Source organism: Acytostelium subglobosum (assembly GCF_000787575.1).
Source record: "Acytostelium subglobosum LB1 DNA, scaffold: scaffold32, whole genome shotgun sequence".
Taxonomy (NCBI): Eukaryota; Evosea; class Eumycetozoa; order Acytosteliales; family Acytosteliaceae; genus Acytostelium; species Acytostelium subglobosum.
In genome coordinates this window covers 81524-97452 of record NW_012236501.1, presented here as the reverse complement: position 1 = coordinate 97452, position 15929 = coordinate 81524, and the positions used below count along the sequence as shown (strand labels likewise).

The 15929-nt window shown below is 45.0% G+C and overlaps 7 protein-coding genes across 7 annotated transcripts; 3 read left to right on the top strand and 4 right to left on the bottom strand.

The window, feature by feature from the left end:
- Nucleotides 1-354: 354 nt before the first annotated feature.
- Nucleotides 355-1212, bottom strand: SAMD00019534_113450 (hypothetical protein; the record flags this gene model as incomplete). Its single annotated transcript, XM_012893349.1, has 2 exons — nt 355-376; nt 611-1212. 2 exons carry the CDS (start codon nt 1210-1212, stop codon nt 355-357), a joined length of 624 nt encoding a protein of 207 aa, XP_012748803.1.
- A 2162-nt stretch (nt 1213-3374) lies between these two features.
- SAMD00019534_113440 (hypothetical protein) lies at nt 3375-6042 on the top strand (the record flags this gene model as incomplete). The annotated part of the gene is made up of 3 exons (XM_012893348.1): nt 3375-3550; nt 3642-3806; nt 3873-6042. 3 exons carry the CDS (start codon nt 3375-3377, stop codon nt 6040-6042), a joined length of 2511 nt encoding a protein of 836 aa, XP_012748802.1.
- Nucleotides 6043-6171: 129 nt separating this feature from the next.
- Nucleotides 6172-6684, bottom strand: SAMD00019534_113430 (hypothetical protein; the record flags this gene model as incomplete). The annotated part of the gene is made up of 3 exons (XM_012893347.1): nt 6172-6264; nt 6340-6426; nt 6496-6684. The coding sequence occupies 3 exons, from the start codon at nt 6682-6684 to the stop codon at nt 6172-6174; spliced, it is 369 nt and encodes a 122-aa protein (XP_012748801.1).
- A 172-nt stretch (nt 6685-6856) lies between these two features.
- Nucleotides 6857-7533, bottom strand: SAMD00019534_113420 (hypothetical protein; the record flags this gene model as incomplete). Its single annotated transcript, XM_012893346.1, has 3 exons — nt 6857-6890; nt 6995-7331; nt 7419-7533. 3 exons carry the CDS (start codon nt 7531-7533, stop codon nt 6857-6859), a joined length of 486 nt encoding a protein of 161 aa, XP_012748800.1.
- Nucleotides 7534-8519: 986 nt separating this feature from the next.
- On the top strand, nt 8520-10838 carry SAMD00019534_113410 (hypothetical protein; the record flags this gene model as incomplete). The annotated part of the gene is made up of 3 exons (XM_012893345.1): nt 8520-9147; nt 9222-9505; nt 9627-10838. 3 exons carry the CDS (start codon nt 8520-8522, stop codon nt 10836-10838), a joined length of 2124 nt encoding a protein of 707 aa, XP_012748799.1.
- Nucleotides 10839-11493: 655 nt separating this feature from the next.
- SAMD00019534_113400 (hypothetical protein) lies at nt 11494-13791 on the top strand (the record flags this gene model as incomplete). The annotated part of the gene is made up of 3 exons (XM_012893344.1): nt 11494-12136; nt 12206-12489; nt 12565-13791. The coding sequence occupies 3 exons, from the start codon at nt 11494-11496 to the stop codon at nt 13789-13791; spliced, it is 2154 nt and encodes a 717-aa protein (XP_012748798.1).
- A 169-nt stretch (nt 13792-13960) lies between these two features.
- On the bottom strand, nt 13961-15604 carry SAMD00019534_113390 (hypothetical protein; the record flags this gene model as incomplete). The annotated part of the gene is made up of 1 exon (XM_012893343.1): nt 13961-15604. A coding segment is annotated over one exon (1644 nt), but the record flags the coding sequence as incomplete, so codon positions are not given.
- Between the last annotated feature and the right edge of the window lie 325 nt (nt 15605-15929).

Here is a 15929-nt window from a genome sequence, read left to right as displayed (position 1 = left end):
TATATAACATATAAACATACAGGTAGATAAACATATATATATATATATACTATTTCTCGATGTCACTTACATAGGTCTTTAGATTGTTTAGCGCAGACAAATGATCGTGGAACTTGCTCTGGCTGAACCAACTTGACAAGTTTGAGTATGTCTCTTCCCCAWTGGCGACAAGGAATTGATACACATTGTATGGAGACTTCAAGGTAGAGGTCTTCTTAGAGTCGTACACCAACTGCATTGTGCCACTCTCTTGCTTCTTGCTGCGCTCAAGAGTGTCCTCCTTGAACATAATGGCACCATCAACATCAATMTTGGTGATCACTATTGAATACGTATGTCGATCGGTGGTATTGGTCAGTCACTTGTGCTGTCATGTCTATAGTAATGATACTTACCATCTTCATCTTCTGGCWCCTCTGCCTTGATTGCATCCTCAAATAGCTGATAGATATCGTAGTAGGCAAAATGTGTAGGAACAGCACCAGCAACATTGATGGAGTCGGTCTTTAGCATTGTCACATCTATCTTTGCCTCAAGCTCCTTAGATATGCTCTTCATCTTTTGGAGAGAGAAGTCCTTCAGGTTCAAGTTTGCAGACTTTAGGACATACTCCCATTTGTTGTCGGTGATGCCTAGGACGTAACGCATCAACGCCAGGGCAACGATATTGACCTGGTCAAGTCTAAACGTTCCAGCATCTCTGTTGGCCCTCACTTCGGTATCGTACTCCTTCTTCAATGAGTACTGACACCCAGGACACTTGTCGGGCAACGTATCATCCTCGTCGGTGTGATGAGGAACGCACACATGGCGACTGAAGTCCTTCTTGCGTACGCGAGAACTACAGCCAATGTGGGAGCACAACTTCTGCCAGTGGGCAAGCCAGATGCTTTGGTCAATCGATTGGAGCTCATCATGGATTAACTGGGCAACTTGTCTGGCGACATGCCGTGACATTGAGCCCTCCAACTGAATGCCATCGAACGCATTGTGGAGAACTTTGGCCAGTTGAACAACTGGGCTATGCTTCTCGTTTGGCTCTTGGATGCATTCAAACACAGCGATTGCTACGTCATCTGTCAGAGGCTCAACACCTTCAATGCCTCTCTCATCATTGACCATATCCTTTATCTTTCGTAGCAGCGTATCCCTGGTCTCATTGATATCACCAGACAGACATACACCAATCACCTTGGCAATGTGCCAAATCATTGCTGCAAGACGATCCTGTGTATGTGGAGACGGTGGATCATCTTGGTCATCATCATCAACATCAGAATTGTCGTCTCGCCTGCTACTGGTCRATGCCGTACTGGCCATGCTCCTGGTTGTGGTTGGGCGCCTGGCTGTTGGCCTCCTGGTTGTCCTGGTCGTTGTCGTGCTGGTCGTTCCAGCGCCATGGCTTGTCGACGTGGTTGACACCTCATTCACAGTGGATTCACCTACGGTCTCGATGTTGGTCATTGACGCGCTCCCCTCTATTTCCATTGGCGTATTGATCACAGATGAAGCTTGTGATATCACTCAATGCGCTCGACATGGAGCTTTGCTCGCTGGTCGCCGCCGCAGCGGCGCTTTGCTGTCGCTGTTGTTTGGCCATCTTCTTCCGACATATCTTGCACTCAACTCCTCTGTCGGTACAGAGGTGTTTGGTCTGCGATGAATGAGCATCTCGAGCATTCTTGGTCAAGAACCCCTGGCCACCGTTGTTGCTACATTCACCATGCTGACAATTATGTCTAGCAATGGAGGGAGGTGACGCAGTGACTGACGCTAGTTGCGCACTCGGCTTTGTCATTTATCACAACTAACTAACTATTTACAACTGAGTATGTTATAATATGATCACTTGGGTGGTCTGGAGCCTCATGATGTTTGAACGGCCGCCAGACCAACCCAGGTGATTTAAAAACTTAATAAAAAATGCGGATTCCTCTTCCATATGGTAGATCCGCCGCTGTTTGGATTAAGTTTTTATTAACGTTACTTCGCACAAATGGTCGATCGATCTGCACGACTTGTCTCGGTTTTGCAAGTTGGTGAACGCGGATAATTTGTAGTGGTTGTTGATGAGATGTTTGAATGCCACTTCATTGTTGTTCCAAATTGCAAACAGGAGTAAGTTGTCATTGGACGGATAGTCAATAGACACTCTGTTGTAATGTTCTATAAAGTATTGAGTTGCATTGTGTCGTAACATCTGGATGAGATTGCCTTTGTAAAGTAAGTCTCTTCCTTTGATCGCTGGTCGAGTAGGTGCTAATTTAACAAATTGTTGATGTATCAAACTAACACGATTGAGAATCTTTATAAGTGTAGAGCTACGTAACACTGAATGTATAATCGTTGACTTATAATTACTACAATTATTTGTTGCCATCTTTAATAATGCCACAAGTCCGTCAGTCCACCTTGTCAATGTTTGAAAGTGATGCAAAGTTAGGGTTGGGGCGAGGGTAAGGGTTAGGGCAAGGGTAAGGGTTAGGGTTAAGTAAGGGTACGAGTGTTCAATCCTAAGTATTCTTGAATAGATAGACTGACAGATAGATAGATCAATAGGATGAACTCACCAAAGGATGCATTTGTTAATAGTATTAATAGTTATAATACAGAGTTCCAATTAGACACAGAGATAGATCTATTTGAACAGCCACCAACTGCACCTAACAATATAGGTCGTGTCTATATAATCAAACATGTTACTATATCTACATTATTACATATAAGACATCATCATCATAATAATCAAGATCAAGACAAAGACCAACATCATTATGAATTGCTTATTGACATCAATGGACACTCTGATGAACAAACTATTAGAGGACAGTTATATAATGTTGAAGCTGAACGATGTAATCCAGTATATGGTACAAGGTTGACACATCATCACAATGTACGTGATGCAGGTATAACACAACATCTACAAACACCAGGTGACTCACCGATGGTATGGGCAGTGCGTCTAGCCATTGACCTACGTAACAACGTTCACAAAACATTAGTGCATGCCAACAACTACTGCTCCAAACAATTCTGTCAAGATGCCTTCAAGAGGCTTGGACTATCATGGGTGTGGCCAGAAGACTATTAATTAGATCATATCATATATATACGTATTATATATCTTTGTTTGTACATGTATTTCTTTCAATCATAACAATGAATCTTTTGTCATTCACTCAATTCCGTTCAATTTAATTAAAAAAAAATCAAATTAATAGTAGAAGTCGACAAGGAGACGAAGCGAGCGAGGTGTGTGAGAAAGTGTCGTTTATTTTGTTCATCTTTCAAACAAACATCACTACCTACTAATATAATATTTATTAATACAGATATATATACATATACATATACATACACATACATAAACAATGGGACAAAAGAAAAAGAAGTTGGCCAAGGGACGTTTGGACAAGTTTTACTACTTGGCCAAAGAGCAAGGCTACAGGTCTCGTGCCGCATTCAAGCTGATCCAACTCAACAAGAAGTACAACTTCCTCGGCTCTGCCAAGGCTTGTCTAGATCTATGTGCTGCACCAGGTGGATGGTATGTTATCGATATTACACTCATTCAATCAATCAATCAATCATTCATTTATATTAACATTACGATTCATTCGATCAATCATTCAATTTAGGATGCAAGTCGCATCAAAGTATATGCCAGTACAATCATTGATTGTTGGTGTTGATCTCGATCCAATCCGTCCAATCAGGAACTGTGTTGGTCTACAAGAGGATATCACTACTCAGAAGTGTCGTACAGAGATTAAGAAGACATTGAAAACATGGAAGGTCGACATGTAAGTGACATCCCACTCGCCTCACCGACTCAACCTCACTCACTAACTAACTCAATCATACTATAGTTGCCTTCACGATGGTGCACCTAATATGGGTACCTCTTGGATCCAGGACGCTTATCAACAGTCTGAGCTGACTTTGCATGCATTGAAGTTGGCTACAGAGTTCCTCACACCAGGTGGTTGGTTCGTCACCAAGGTGTTCCGTGGTGCCGACTACAACTCATTGTTGTGGGTGATGCATCAGCTGTTCAAGAAGGTGGAGAGCACCAAGCCACAGGCATCGAGAAACGCCTCGGCAGAGATCTTTGTCGTGTGTCAGGGCTTCTTGGCACCAAAGAGGATCGACCCAAAGCTGCTCGATCCAAAGTACGTCTTCAAGGAGATCCAGGAGGTCAAGAAGGTGGACGTGCTGTCCGAGAAGAAGGCCAAGAGAAACAGACAGGGTTACGAGGACGGCCTCACCATGCTGCACAAGACCGGCACAGTCAAGGAGTTTGTCGAGGGCAACGAGCATCTCAAGATGCTGGCCACGTACAACCAGCTCGAGTTTGACGTCGAGAGCAAGATCTACCTCGACCATCCCGCCACCACACCCGAGATCAAGTCGTGCATGCGCGATCTCAAGGTGCTGGGCAAGCACGACTTTAAGAGTCTGATCAAGTGGAAGAAGGAGATGGCCCTCTACAAGGAGCACCTGGACAACCCCAAGCGCGGCGCCGCCGCTGAGGGCGCCAATGAGGATGGCGAGTCAGCCAACCGTCTGCTGACCCAAGAGGAACTCGATGAGAACCTGGACAAACTGATGGAGGAGAACGTCGAGAAGATGGAGAAGCGCAAGAGAAAGGAGAAGAAGAAGCAGAATGAGAAGAAGAGGAACCTGCAGCGCAGGATTGAGATGAACATGACCATCCCAGGCGACACCATCGACCAGGTCGACGACAACAACCTGTTCAATCTGCAGCGCACACGTGATCATCATATCGAGGTCGACACCGACGCCAACATCGACCCCGAGGAGCTCGAGCAGGATGGTCTGTCCGACGACGACGACGAAGAGTACGACAACAACGAGGAGGCAGAGATGGACAACGATGAGTATATGGAGATGCAGCTCGAGCAGCAGTACATGCAGTATTTAAAGAAGACCAAGGGCAAGTCTGGCGAGGTAGGCATCGAGCGTCTGTCCAAGGACAAGCTGCTGAGTATGGAGCAGGCCGGCCAAACCGTAGACAATGCCGACGACGAGCAAGAGGAGGCCTACGACGAGAATGAGGACGACGACCTGGAAGACAAGCTGGCCGACGAGTCACATTCACTTGTATTTGGAAAGAGAAAGATGTCCGCCGAGAAGACCACCTCAAGATGGTTCGACCAGGATCTCTTTGAGGGCGTCGATCAGGACGGCGAGGAGCCTGAGGCCCAGGAGCAAGACGACGACGAGATGGACCGTCCAATCAAACTGCAGAAGCTCACCAAGGACACAAGGGCACCAGTGGCCTTGCCAAAGAAGAAGAAGGAGAAGACTGGAAAGTACCAGGCAGCGCCAGGTGGCAAGCTCAGCGATGATGAGGACGAGGACGATGATGCGACCAAGAAGAAGGAGGAGGATTTCGAGGTGGTGCCAATGGAGGCGGATGCAGTCGAGTACGAGTCTTCCGACGAGGAGGGAGAGGACAGCAAGATCAAGACCCTGGCACTGGGCACACTGATGCTGCGAAAGAAGATGAAGCAGGACATGATCGACGACGCCTACAACCGTTACGCATTCAACGACGATAACCTACCCACATGGTTCGAGGAGGATGAGGGACGCCACAACAAGCCACAGACACCAATCACCAAGGAGATGGTTGAAGAGATCAAGCGTAACATCCGTGAGATTGACTCACGTCCAATCAAGAAGATTGCCGAGGCCAAGGCCAGGAAGAAGTACAGATTGGCCAAGCGCATGGACAAGCTCAAGGACAAGGCCAACAATGTGGTCGACAACGAGGAGATGTCCAACCGCGAGAAGATGCGCGCCATCGAGAAGCTGTACAAGGGATCAGAGAAGGCCGGCAACTCACGTCAACAAAAGATCACTGTGATCAGCAAGAAGTTCAAGACTGGCGGTGGCACGTCTGGCAAGTACAAGGTGGTCGACAAGAGAATGAAGAAGGAGCTGCGCGCCAAGAAGAGAGTCGATGCTATCAAGAACAAGGGCAAAGGAAAGGGTGGTAGCAAGAAGAAGTAAGATTGATCATCAAGGTCATCATCGTTATAATGCAATAAACTCCTACTCCCATAGCAGTATTGGTAGTAGGCTTAGACCAATCCAAAGAGGTGTACATGCAATCGTTCATTCATTTAATCATACAATCAATCATTCATTGATAAACTGTTGGTACAATCTCTCCATCAACTCCATCGCCTCATTATATTGATCCAGAGAGTCTTTCTTCTCAGCTTGTTCCTCCTGTTGAGTGTGTGTTACAGTCGACTGTTAGATAGATAGTTGATGACATCACTTCAAAGGTAGTATGCTACTTACAAGGAACTCAGCTAGTACTGTTAAAGAGTCTGTCAATCGTTTGACAGTGTCTACTATCATTGCATTGTTCTCATCCAATATCTCTACCTATTAACATTGATGTCAGCTCACAACAACAACTAGGACCACTACGACGACGACTACATGTATACATACTTGTTTCTTTAGATCGTATTCATCCTTTGTTGGATCCTTCTTACATAGTTCGACTCTATTCTTCTGCTCCTCCAACTCTTTTTGATAGTAGATATAGTCCTTCTCGAGTCTCTTGAGTGAATCAGTCTTGATCTTTAACGACTTGTTCAGGTCGGATGCAACGCTGCTTGTCTTTGACACCAATACCATAACTAATTCTAAATAACAAATATAACTATATTACATGTACAGATGATATGATTGGAATGATTGATTGATCAACCAAAACCAGTTCCTTATGTGCTTTATTTAGTGATGTCTATTCGGTAGAGTCGTTCGTTAAGGCCTCTTCAAGAGGGCCTCAGTGTGTGTCATTGAGTTATTACATGTTGTAGTTGTTGTAGTTGTTGGCTATGCTATATATTTGATTATTATTTATATTTATATTTGTTATAATGATTTACATGTTGTTATATTTGTGTCTATATATATATAATGGTCGGATTAATTAATTATTTACAAGAGTATAGTAGTCGATGCATAAGGTTGTACAATCTGTGGCATATGATGTTGTTGTTGTTGTTGTTTGTGCTGTAGTTGTTGTTGTTGATATAATTGTTGTTGTTGATGATGATGATATTGAGGTGGCTGTTCTTGTGCCTGTTGTTGTTGTTGCATTTGTTGTTGTTGTTGAACTTCTTGTGTCGACTTAAATGTTACAAAGGCGTAGATCTGATCCATATTCTTCAGACGTTCGCCAATCATTGAATGTACAGGTAATGTTTCATGGTTGATGTCCCTTATAGCCAACACCTTAAACTGCACCATATAGTTGGCGCGTACTTCATCTTCGATCTCTGTTATATTATTGTTGTTGTTGTTGTTGTTGTTGTGTTAGAAACTGACATTACTTGACATGACATGATGTGATGAGATATACATACGTGTATACAATGATTGAATTGATAGAGAGGGATTTGATACACAGGTTAAGAATCTGAATGTTCCATAAACTTCAACCTGTAATCTTAATGAAGAGTACTGTTTAGACACTTGCATGACTTAATATATATTTCTATTTACAATAACAACAAGTGTTTATATATTCCCTCCCTCTACTATCTATTATATATATATATATACAATATATAAATGTAAATGTACAAGTTTGTTTGTTTGATTGAATGAATGTGTGAGATAAAGAGAGAATGAATGATTGACAACAATGATGATTGACAATGAGGTGTTGAATGAAAGTACAACTTCAACTGTTTGTGCTTGTGCTTGAAGATGAACAAAAATGTTGGGATTGATGATGTGATCAAATGGTTATCGGCTAAATACTGCACAGTGATCAAAAACAAATAGAAATTTATTGACCCGGAAAGGATCTGAAAAATCAGATTTGGACGTTGTCCATCCATCCATTTGTCCAAAGAAGTCCCCAACATACATCGATGGCATTGAAGGTATTTGTGTTTATATTTGCCGGACCATTGTCCAGCATGAATAACCATACACTTCAGGTTGCAAAAGTGATCACTTTAGTGCTGGAGAATACTGATCAGTACTGCAAAGGACATGACCGCAGCCATACATACTTATAACCTTGTACCTCTATGTGTGTGTCTGTTTTGATGGGTGCCAAATGGATAAAAATAGGCAACTTGAGGCCGATTAACGATGTATCTCACTCATCAGGCTTGTGATCAAAAAGATCTCCACAGTCTAAACGATGATTATTGTGATCATTCACACAAACACATTAACACCATGTACCACTTCTTACTTGGATGGGGCGAGGGCGACCAGAGCGAAAGTACCCACCTCGTAGTTTAATGATCGCATGGTTATCAAAGGTCATCACGTCCCCACATCGCCATTACAAAAAGTTTGGACGTTGATGTTGTTGCTGATGATGTCTTTCGCTCAACCATCACTCCACCTCACCAACTTGTAAGTTACTCACATTCGTCATGTATTATTATTGATTAACCTTGAGGTGTAGATGTAGATTGTGATTATTCCCAGTCCTTAAAAGATAAATGGACAACTCACATCAAAGCTCTAAAGATAACATCGTTGTCGACGCTGATCAACAGGAGCAGCAAGAACTCCCAGTCATAATAGAGGCTACTCCACCACAAAAATATGGTGCTACTTTGGATCAATCAACTTTGAACATCAGTCGCAACAAGGAGTCAGATTATTTGGATTACAAACCACAGCAACAACAACAGAATGGCAATGGCAGTGCGATGGATCTTCACACGAGCAGGACACTCAGTAGCAGTGGAATGGTGGACACGTACATGCACAATAGCAATGTATTCCAGATACCAGTTCCCAAGTTTATCAAGGACAACGAGCGACTGAATGAGTACTACGAGAAGTTCGTACCAAAGTTCCCAAGTGCACTCAAGGACAGGATCAATCCAGTCACTTTGGTATTCAAAAAGAGGAGTAAACTACAACAGCAACAACATCAATGTGATGGATCACGTGATGGACAGTGCCAAGGATGTGCAGGATGCCTTCGTCGCTACTCAACCAGGTCATCAGCCAAGAAAGTCCGTGATCAACTTGCTCTAGCACGTCTCGAATCACCCAAGACCAGAGGTCAATTCCAACCCGTTTCCTCATCTGATCCAGTTTTGGATGAGTTGATCACAGGTATGTAACATATTTGATTGATTGGAATGTGTCCATGTCCACTCATACTCACCATTCACTTCCATTCCAATTAGAGGGCGAGTTTGAAAGATACTTCAATCTGATATGTAAGACCAAGATCAAGGTGTTGATGTCATTTGCAGTTGTACTACAGATATTGATGTCAGTGTTCAATTATATGAAGGAAGGTGGATACTTGTTGAGGAGGGATGCATTATATACAACAGAGTTGGTTGTTACCATTGTCTGTGCATTGATAATCATTCCATTGCCAGCTCTTGCATCATATGTCGAAGTAGTCTACCTACAAATACTATTATTAACCAATAATATATCCAGAATATTCTATATCGATGTTGTAAGTACTCCCAATTTCCGGAAAATCACGTGATCAGATAATAGTGTCACGTGATCAATTTACTGATCACATGATCAGATTCCATATAAATATTAACATGTTAATATATTATCCAACTTAGTTCCCTCCATATGAACCATCATATCAAATTTATCTTTGGGTCAACTTCTCTGTACCAACGGCCAAGTTCTGGAGAGCATGCATCACTGGAACAATTGGAGTGTTTGCATTGGTCATCATTCGAATCATCAATGCCTATCCACCAAGTGTGCTGCACGTCATCTTCTCACAGGGTGGATCATACATGTTCTACTTGGTCGCGGCAGGCTTTGGTGCACGTCTCAACGAGATTACAAACCGTGCACTGTTTGCAGAGCTGGTGCGAGTGTGTCCACACATGCCCGCCCAGAAGACCTACGATCACTTTGACAAGTTCTACAAGCGAGCCACCAACTTCCTCACACAGCGATTCAAGGATCGTGAGATGGAGCGTGGTTTCATCCAGTTCTACTCGTCCGAGTCGATCATTGAGGTGGGCGTGGTGTTGGCCACCACAGCCACAACAATCTTCTACACTATGCAGGACTACCTTTACAGCAAGCCTGGCACACTGTTCATCTTCCTACTGCTACGCTTCATTATAATGGTGCCCGTCACACTGTCGATGCTCTACCTCTCAGTCATGCGACGCACACATCCATATCGCGCCGACCTCTTGTCATTCATTGCGTTCACCGTGCTGATTGGAGTGCAGTGCGCAATGTTCACTCAGACGTCTACACGTGATGGCAGTCTGTACTACTTTGGCGGTGTGATGCGTGTAGTCACACTGGCATCGTCACAACTGTTCTTCCTGTACCTGCTGGTGCTGCTGCCAGTCAGCTTTGCCATCTTGCCACTGGCGATGGTTGGCAAGGGCACAGCCAACACCAACTACATCCTGTTCTTTATCATCTTCACTGTGATCATTGCCTGCTACTCATTGCTACGCGAGAAGAATCAACGTGTCCGCTACCTCATCCGTCATTACTCACGAGACATCCTGACGCCTGAGCTGGCCAAGGAGTTGGATACAGAGGTGCGCCATGTTACCGAACAAGAACCAAGTGTCGACAAGCTGCATCTGATCGAGCCAACATTCAATGATGGTGATGATGGAGGTGGCGTGGAGATGGTTACAATCTCGAGTGATCTACCTTCGACCTCACCACAGCGCGTGGATGAAGAGGGTGCACAAGGACAAGGCCACGGTGTCAATGACAGTGTCAGTAGGAGAGGTGTCAAGATCAATCTGTTACATTATACCAATGCCCAGCAACAGCAGGCACAATAACAAGCACAACAACAACAAAGGAACAGTAGCAGCAGCAGCAGTAGCAGTAGTAATACAAGTGGTGGCATGGTGTAGCCATGGGTGCGCGTAATAATGCAACACGATGCATCGTTCATTCAAACAAACGACCTCACATGTCCACGGACACACGCACACGCACACGCGTTTGGTATAAGCCAATCAGATGATCACAACCCGTTCCAATCCAATTCGCGTAACAACACTCAGTACGGCTCGATGCCACGATGTGACACATTCGCACATATGTCATGATCAAGGAAATGGTGTTGGATGTTTGTGGGCGCAGAAACTAGTGAGCCTACCTTTTGACCCCCAATCAACGGCCAAAAACAGTGAATAAAACGTGTGTGATCACTCACATCCAGGTGTGAATGGGCACGGTCCATTGTCTGCCATTGAATAAGTGAGTGGTTAGAAAACGAACAGCCAAACATGTGATTATCATCTGTTGAGCAAATGTTAAGTTTATTAATAGTTCATGAGCCTCTACTGATCGATCTGAAAGCAACAACTTGATGCTTGCAATGATGGTGCCTCAACTATGTTGAGAATGTTTCGTTTATCGAATCATCAGTCATTATTCTTTGATACAATCTTCCCCTTTACTTACTTTATTTGTTGATGTATCACTACAATGGTACTCAATAAGGAAGTGACAGAGCATGAGTTGGATTCAACTTCATCATCCGCTATCAACAATAACAATAATAACAATAATATAATGGAGAATAGGAATAGTTTAACAGTTGATATGAGTGCATCACCTGATGGTGATCCACTACTCAAGCCTGTCAACATATATTTCAACATCAGCGGATCACTATCAGCCGCTGGTAGTGAAGCACCCATCCCAACACCAGATACACAAACACCAGCAACAACAGAGACAACCGACGACAATGTGATCAATCAAAAGAACAAGGACAAGGACAAGGATAGTACATTGCATGCCAGTGACAATTACCAAATACCAATACCAAAGTTTGTAAAGAAGAATGAACAATTGCTATCTGTGTACCAGAGAGTGGTTCCAAGGTTTCCACAGTCCATAAAAGGAAGGATCAATCCAGTCACTTTGGTATTCAAACAACGCAATCACAACAACCATATCGATGACGATGAGCTTGGTGCACAACAACCACGACAAGATTCATGTGTAATCAGATGTTCCACAGCACAATCAGCCAACAATGCCAGGAAGACTCTACAACTCCAGTCTCACACCTCGCCTCACTCCATAGACTCAAGTGATCCAGTATTGGATGAGTTGATCACTGGTATGTATATACATACAATCAATCAATCCAGCACTTGACATCTAACCAGGATATCCAACATTTTAATAGAGGGCGAGTTTGAGAGATATTTCAACTTGGTATCACATTATAATATAAGGATATTGGTTGTGGCAGCTTTGATACTTCAGATATTGACATCAGTGTTGAATTATATGAAGGAGGGCAATTATGTGTTTGGACGCGACTTCCATTATACATTCCAACTAGGTGTAACAGTCGTCTTGGTATTCATCCTAATACCATTTCCACTGGCCATCTCATACTCTGAATGTGTCTACCTTCAAATATTACTTCTAACCAACAATATACCAAGATTAATATATAAGGACCCAGTATGTATCCAGTGCCATCAATCAATCACTCATTCATTCACTAACTCGATCAATCAATCAATCAATCATACATAGTTCCCACTCTATGAACCATCATACCAGATGTTCTTGTGGCTCAATTACTCGATTCCAACTGCCAAATTCTGGCGATCAACTTTGACTGGCGCAATTGGTATTGTGGCATTGGTGGCCATCAGACTAGCAAAGGATTTTAGACCGTTCATCGATGTGTTCTTGTCAATGGGTGGATCATACTTGTTCTACCTCATATCATCTGGATTTGGAGCACGTCTATTCGAGATCAGTAACCGATCGTTGTTTGTCGAGATTGTCCAATCGTTCCCGGCACTGCCCGCTCACAAAACCTACCAGGTCATCCACAAGTTCTACCGCGGATGCTCAAGTCGCATCTCATTGCGCTTCAATGATCGCGAGATGGAGCGTCGCTTCATCGAGTTCTACTCGTCCGAGTCAGTGATCGAGTTGGGCATGGTATTGGCCTCTTGCGCCACAACCATCTTCTACGCCATGCAGGACTACATCTTTAGCAGCCCAGACAAACTGTACATATTCCTCATCCTACGATTCGTCGTTGTGCTCCCTACCACGCTGGCCACGCTCTACTTCTCAATCCTGCGCAAGACCCATCCATATCGAGCTGACATGTACTCTGTTGTGGCTTATATCATATTGGTGGCCGTACAATGTATCATGTTCTCATTGATGCCAACTAGAGAAGGAGCCCTGTACTACTTTGGAGGTGTGATGCGTGTGCTGTCATTGGCTGTATCACAGTTGTTCTTCCTATACATGCTGGTGTTGTTGCCATTTGGTTGTGCAATCCTGCCCCTGTCCATCATTGACAAGAACCGCTCAGCCAACACCAACTACATACTCTTCTTTGTGATCTTCATCAATGTCATTGCACTCTACTCGTTGGTGCGTGAGAAGACACAACGACTCCGCTTCTTGGTACGCTACTATGTGCAGGACATGCTTACCTCTGAGACAGTCAGTGACCTGCTGGCAAAGGAAGTGGTTGGAGATGACACTGAACAAGCATCAACAACAACAAAGAATAACAATGCTGTCGACGGCATTGAGATGGCTACTGCTACACCTGGTCAATTGGCTGACTCTGACGTAACACAATCGAGTGTTGGAATGCCAGAGCACAGCAGCGCACAATCACTCTCCCTCACTTCTTCACAACAACAAAACAGAAGCAAGAGGAACCTGCTACACTATTCACAACAGTCCAGCGAGAGTAACAAAAGCTTAGCTAGTATACCTCCTGCCTAAGTTAATGTTACCCTGGTCCGTAATAAATAACTTCTAAACACAACAACGTTAGGGCAAGGGTTGAGGAAGTAGTACTCAAGTTGGTTATGTAATAAGTTACAAGATGGTTTATTGTTAGGATGTAGGTTGTTTGGACATGGGAGAGCAGTTAGGTCTCGCAGGTTCTTTAGGCGTTGAGGGTGGTGTAGAGAGCGTTGATGATTGAGTTGGGGTTGTTGATGGCGACATCTCCAGAGAAGGTCCACATCATGACACCACCAAAGCCTTGAGCCACGACGTATTTGGCCTTGGCGACGGCGGTCTGAGCATCGTCGAACGAGATGAAGAAGTTGCTCTGGGCACTGTATCCGATTGGCTCCTGGGAGTAGTTGGCGTTGGGGTTGTTGGCAGCCTGGATGATGATGGTGTCGGCGGGCAAGCTTGTGCCGTAGCACTCGTTGTTGATGATGCAACGGTAGTCGAACAGTCCAGTGTCATCGAACTCACCAGTTGGGCAGCCGGTGATTGGTTGCCAGAGTCCGTTGGTGTCGCCCATCTGGGCAACGGTGACACTGCGGCCGTACAATGGCACACCGATGGCGAGCTGTGACTTCTCAAAGCCGACCTTGAGCCAGGCGTTCATGGCATCGACAGTGTCGTACTTGCCGAGTGTGGCGTTGTTGTAGTATGGGTCCTGTGGGGTGATGTCCAAGGCGGCCAAGAAGTCAGAGGGGCCCGGTTGGTCAAAGGCACCGTGGAAGTCGTAGGTCATGACGTTGGCGTAGTCGACAGCCTCCTTGACCTGGGTCCAGGCGTTGGGGTTCAGGTTGGAGACGGCCTCAATCTTGTCGACACCTCCGGTGGCGGCGAATGACAGGTAGTACTGGACGGTGGTTCCCAGACGCTCGGATTGCTCGGCGGCGGCGGCATCGAGGGCCTGACGGATGGCAGTCATGAAGTTGGGGAAGTCGACAGCGTCGGCGTTGGATCCCTCACGGACTACTGGGTACTCCCAATCAATGTCAATACCATCAAAGCCAGTCTGGATGAGGGAGTTGGCGCATTGAGTGGCAAAGTTCTTGGTGGCCGAGGCAGAGGCGGCGACGGTGGAGAAGTCGTTGGACAGAGTCCAGCCTCCGATCGAGAGGTACAACTTCAAGTATGGGTACTGCTGCTTGAGGACAGAGAGACGTGGCAGCTGCTGTGGGTCAGAGTTGGTGTCATAGAGCTGCAAGTTACCCTGGAGATCAAAGTTCAAGAAGGCGTAGTTGACCTCGTTGATCTTGTTGATTGGCAGGTTCGATGGCAGGTACTGACGCTCGTACATGTCCCAATCGGTGTAGTAACCGACGATACGGTAGTTTGGCGATGGGTTGTTGCAGGCTGAACCCTTGCAGGCACCCTGGATGGGGAGGGTGATTGGACCCGAGGCACCCTTTGGGATGATCTGGACGTAGTTGGGGTTCATTCCGAGTGCGCCCAAAGGACCACCGGTGTTGCCAACGGTGTAGGTCATGTCAGCGGATTGGCCTGGACCGAGCTCAAAGCCGTCGGTGCCCCAGGTGATGGTGTAGAGGTAGGTGACACCGTTGCCCGAGGACTTGTAGGTGTAGGTGGCATCGTTGTTCCAGAGCGAGCCGTATGGTGTGCCTGAGAACACAACGTTGGACTCCATCAGCATTGTAGCCATGACGAGGTTAGAGCCACCAGTGTTGGTGATTGTGATGGTGTGGCCTCCAGCGTATGGCACTTGGAATCCATAAGAGGCAGACTGAGCGTTGGCAATTGCAACGCACATCAGTGCCATGCATGCAATAGTTACAAGTCTATACATATTTATAACTAACAATATATTACTATTGTTTGATTGGTTGATTGATTGATTGAATGTTAAATTGAATTGTTGCTCCTCTTTATAAAGATATCGGAGCGTGGACCTAGTCTTGCCTTCTCTCATTCAATTCTGATGCATTTTGAGGTCCCCTTTGCGGTGCTAATCATTCGCATCCATCACAAATAATATCATCAAGGAGGAGGGAGGTATGTTGAATGGTATCCGCGCAACCCCAACAATGCTCCTTCTCTAAACCCACCCATTACCTAAAGTATCTTTTGGAGCTGAATGAAGTTGCCTTTGTCGGGCTGAGGGGGGCTTGGGC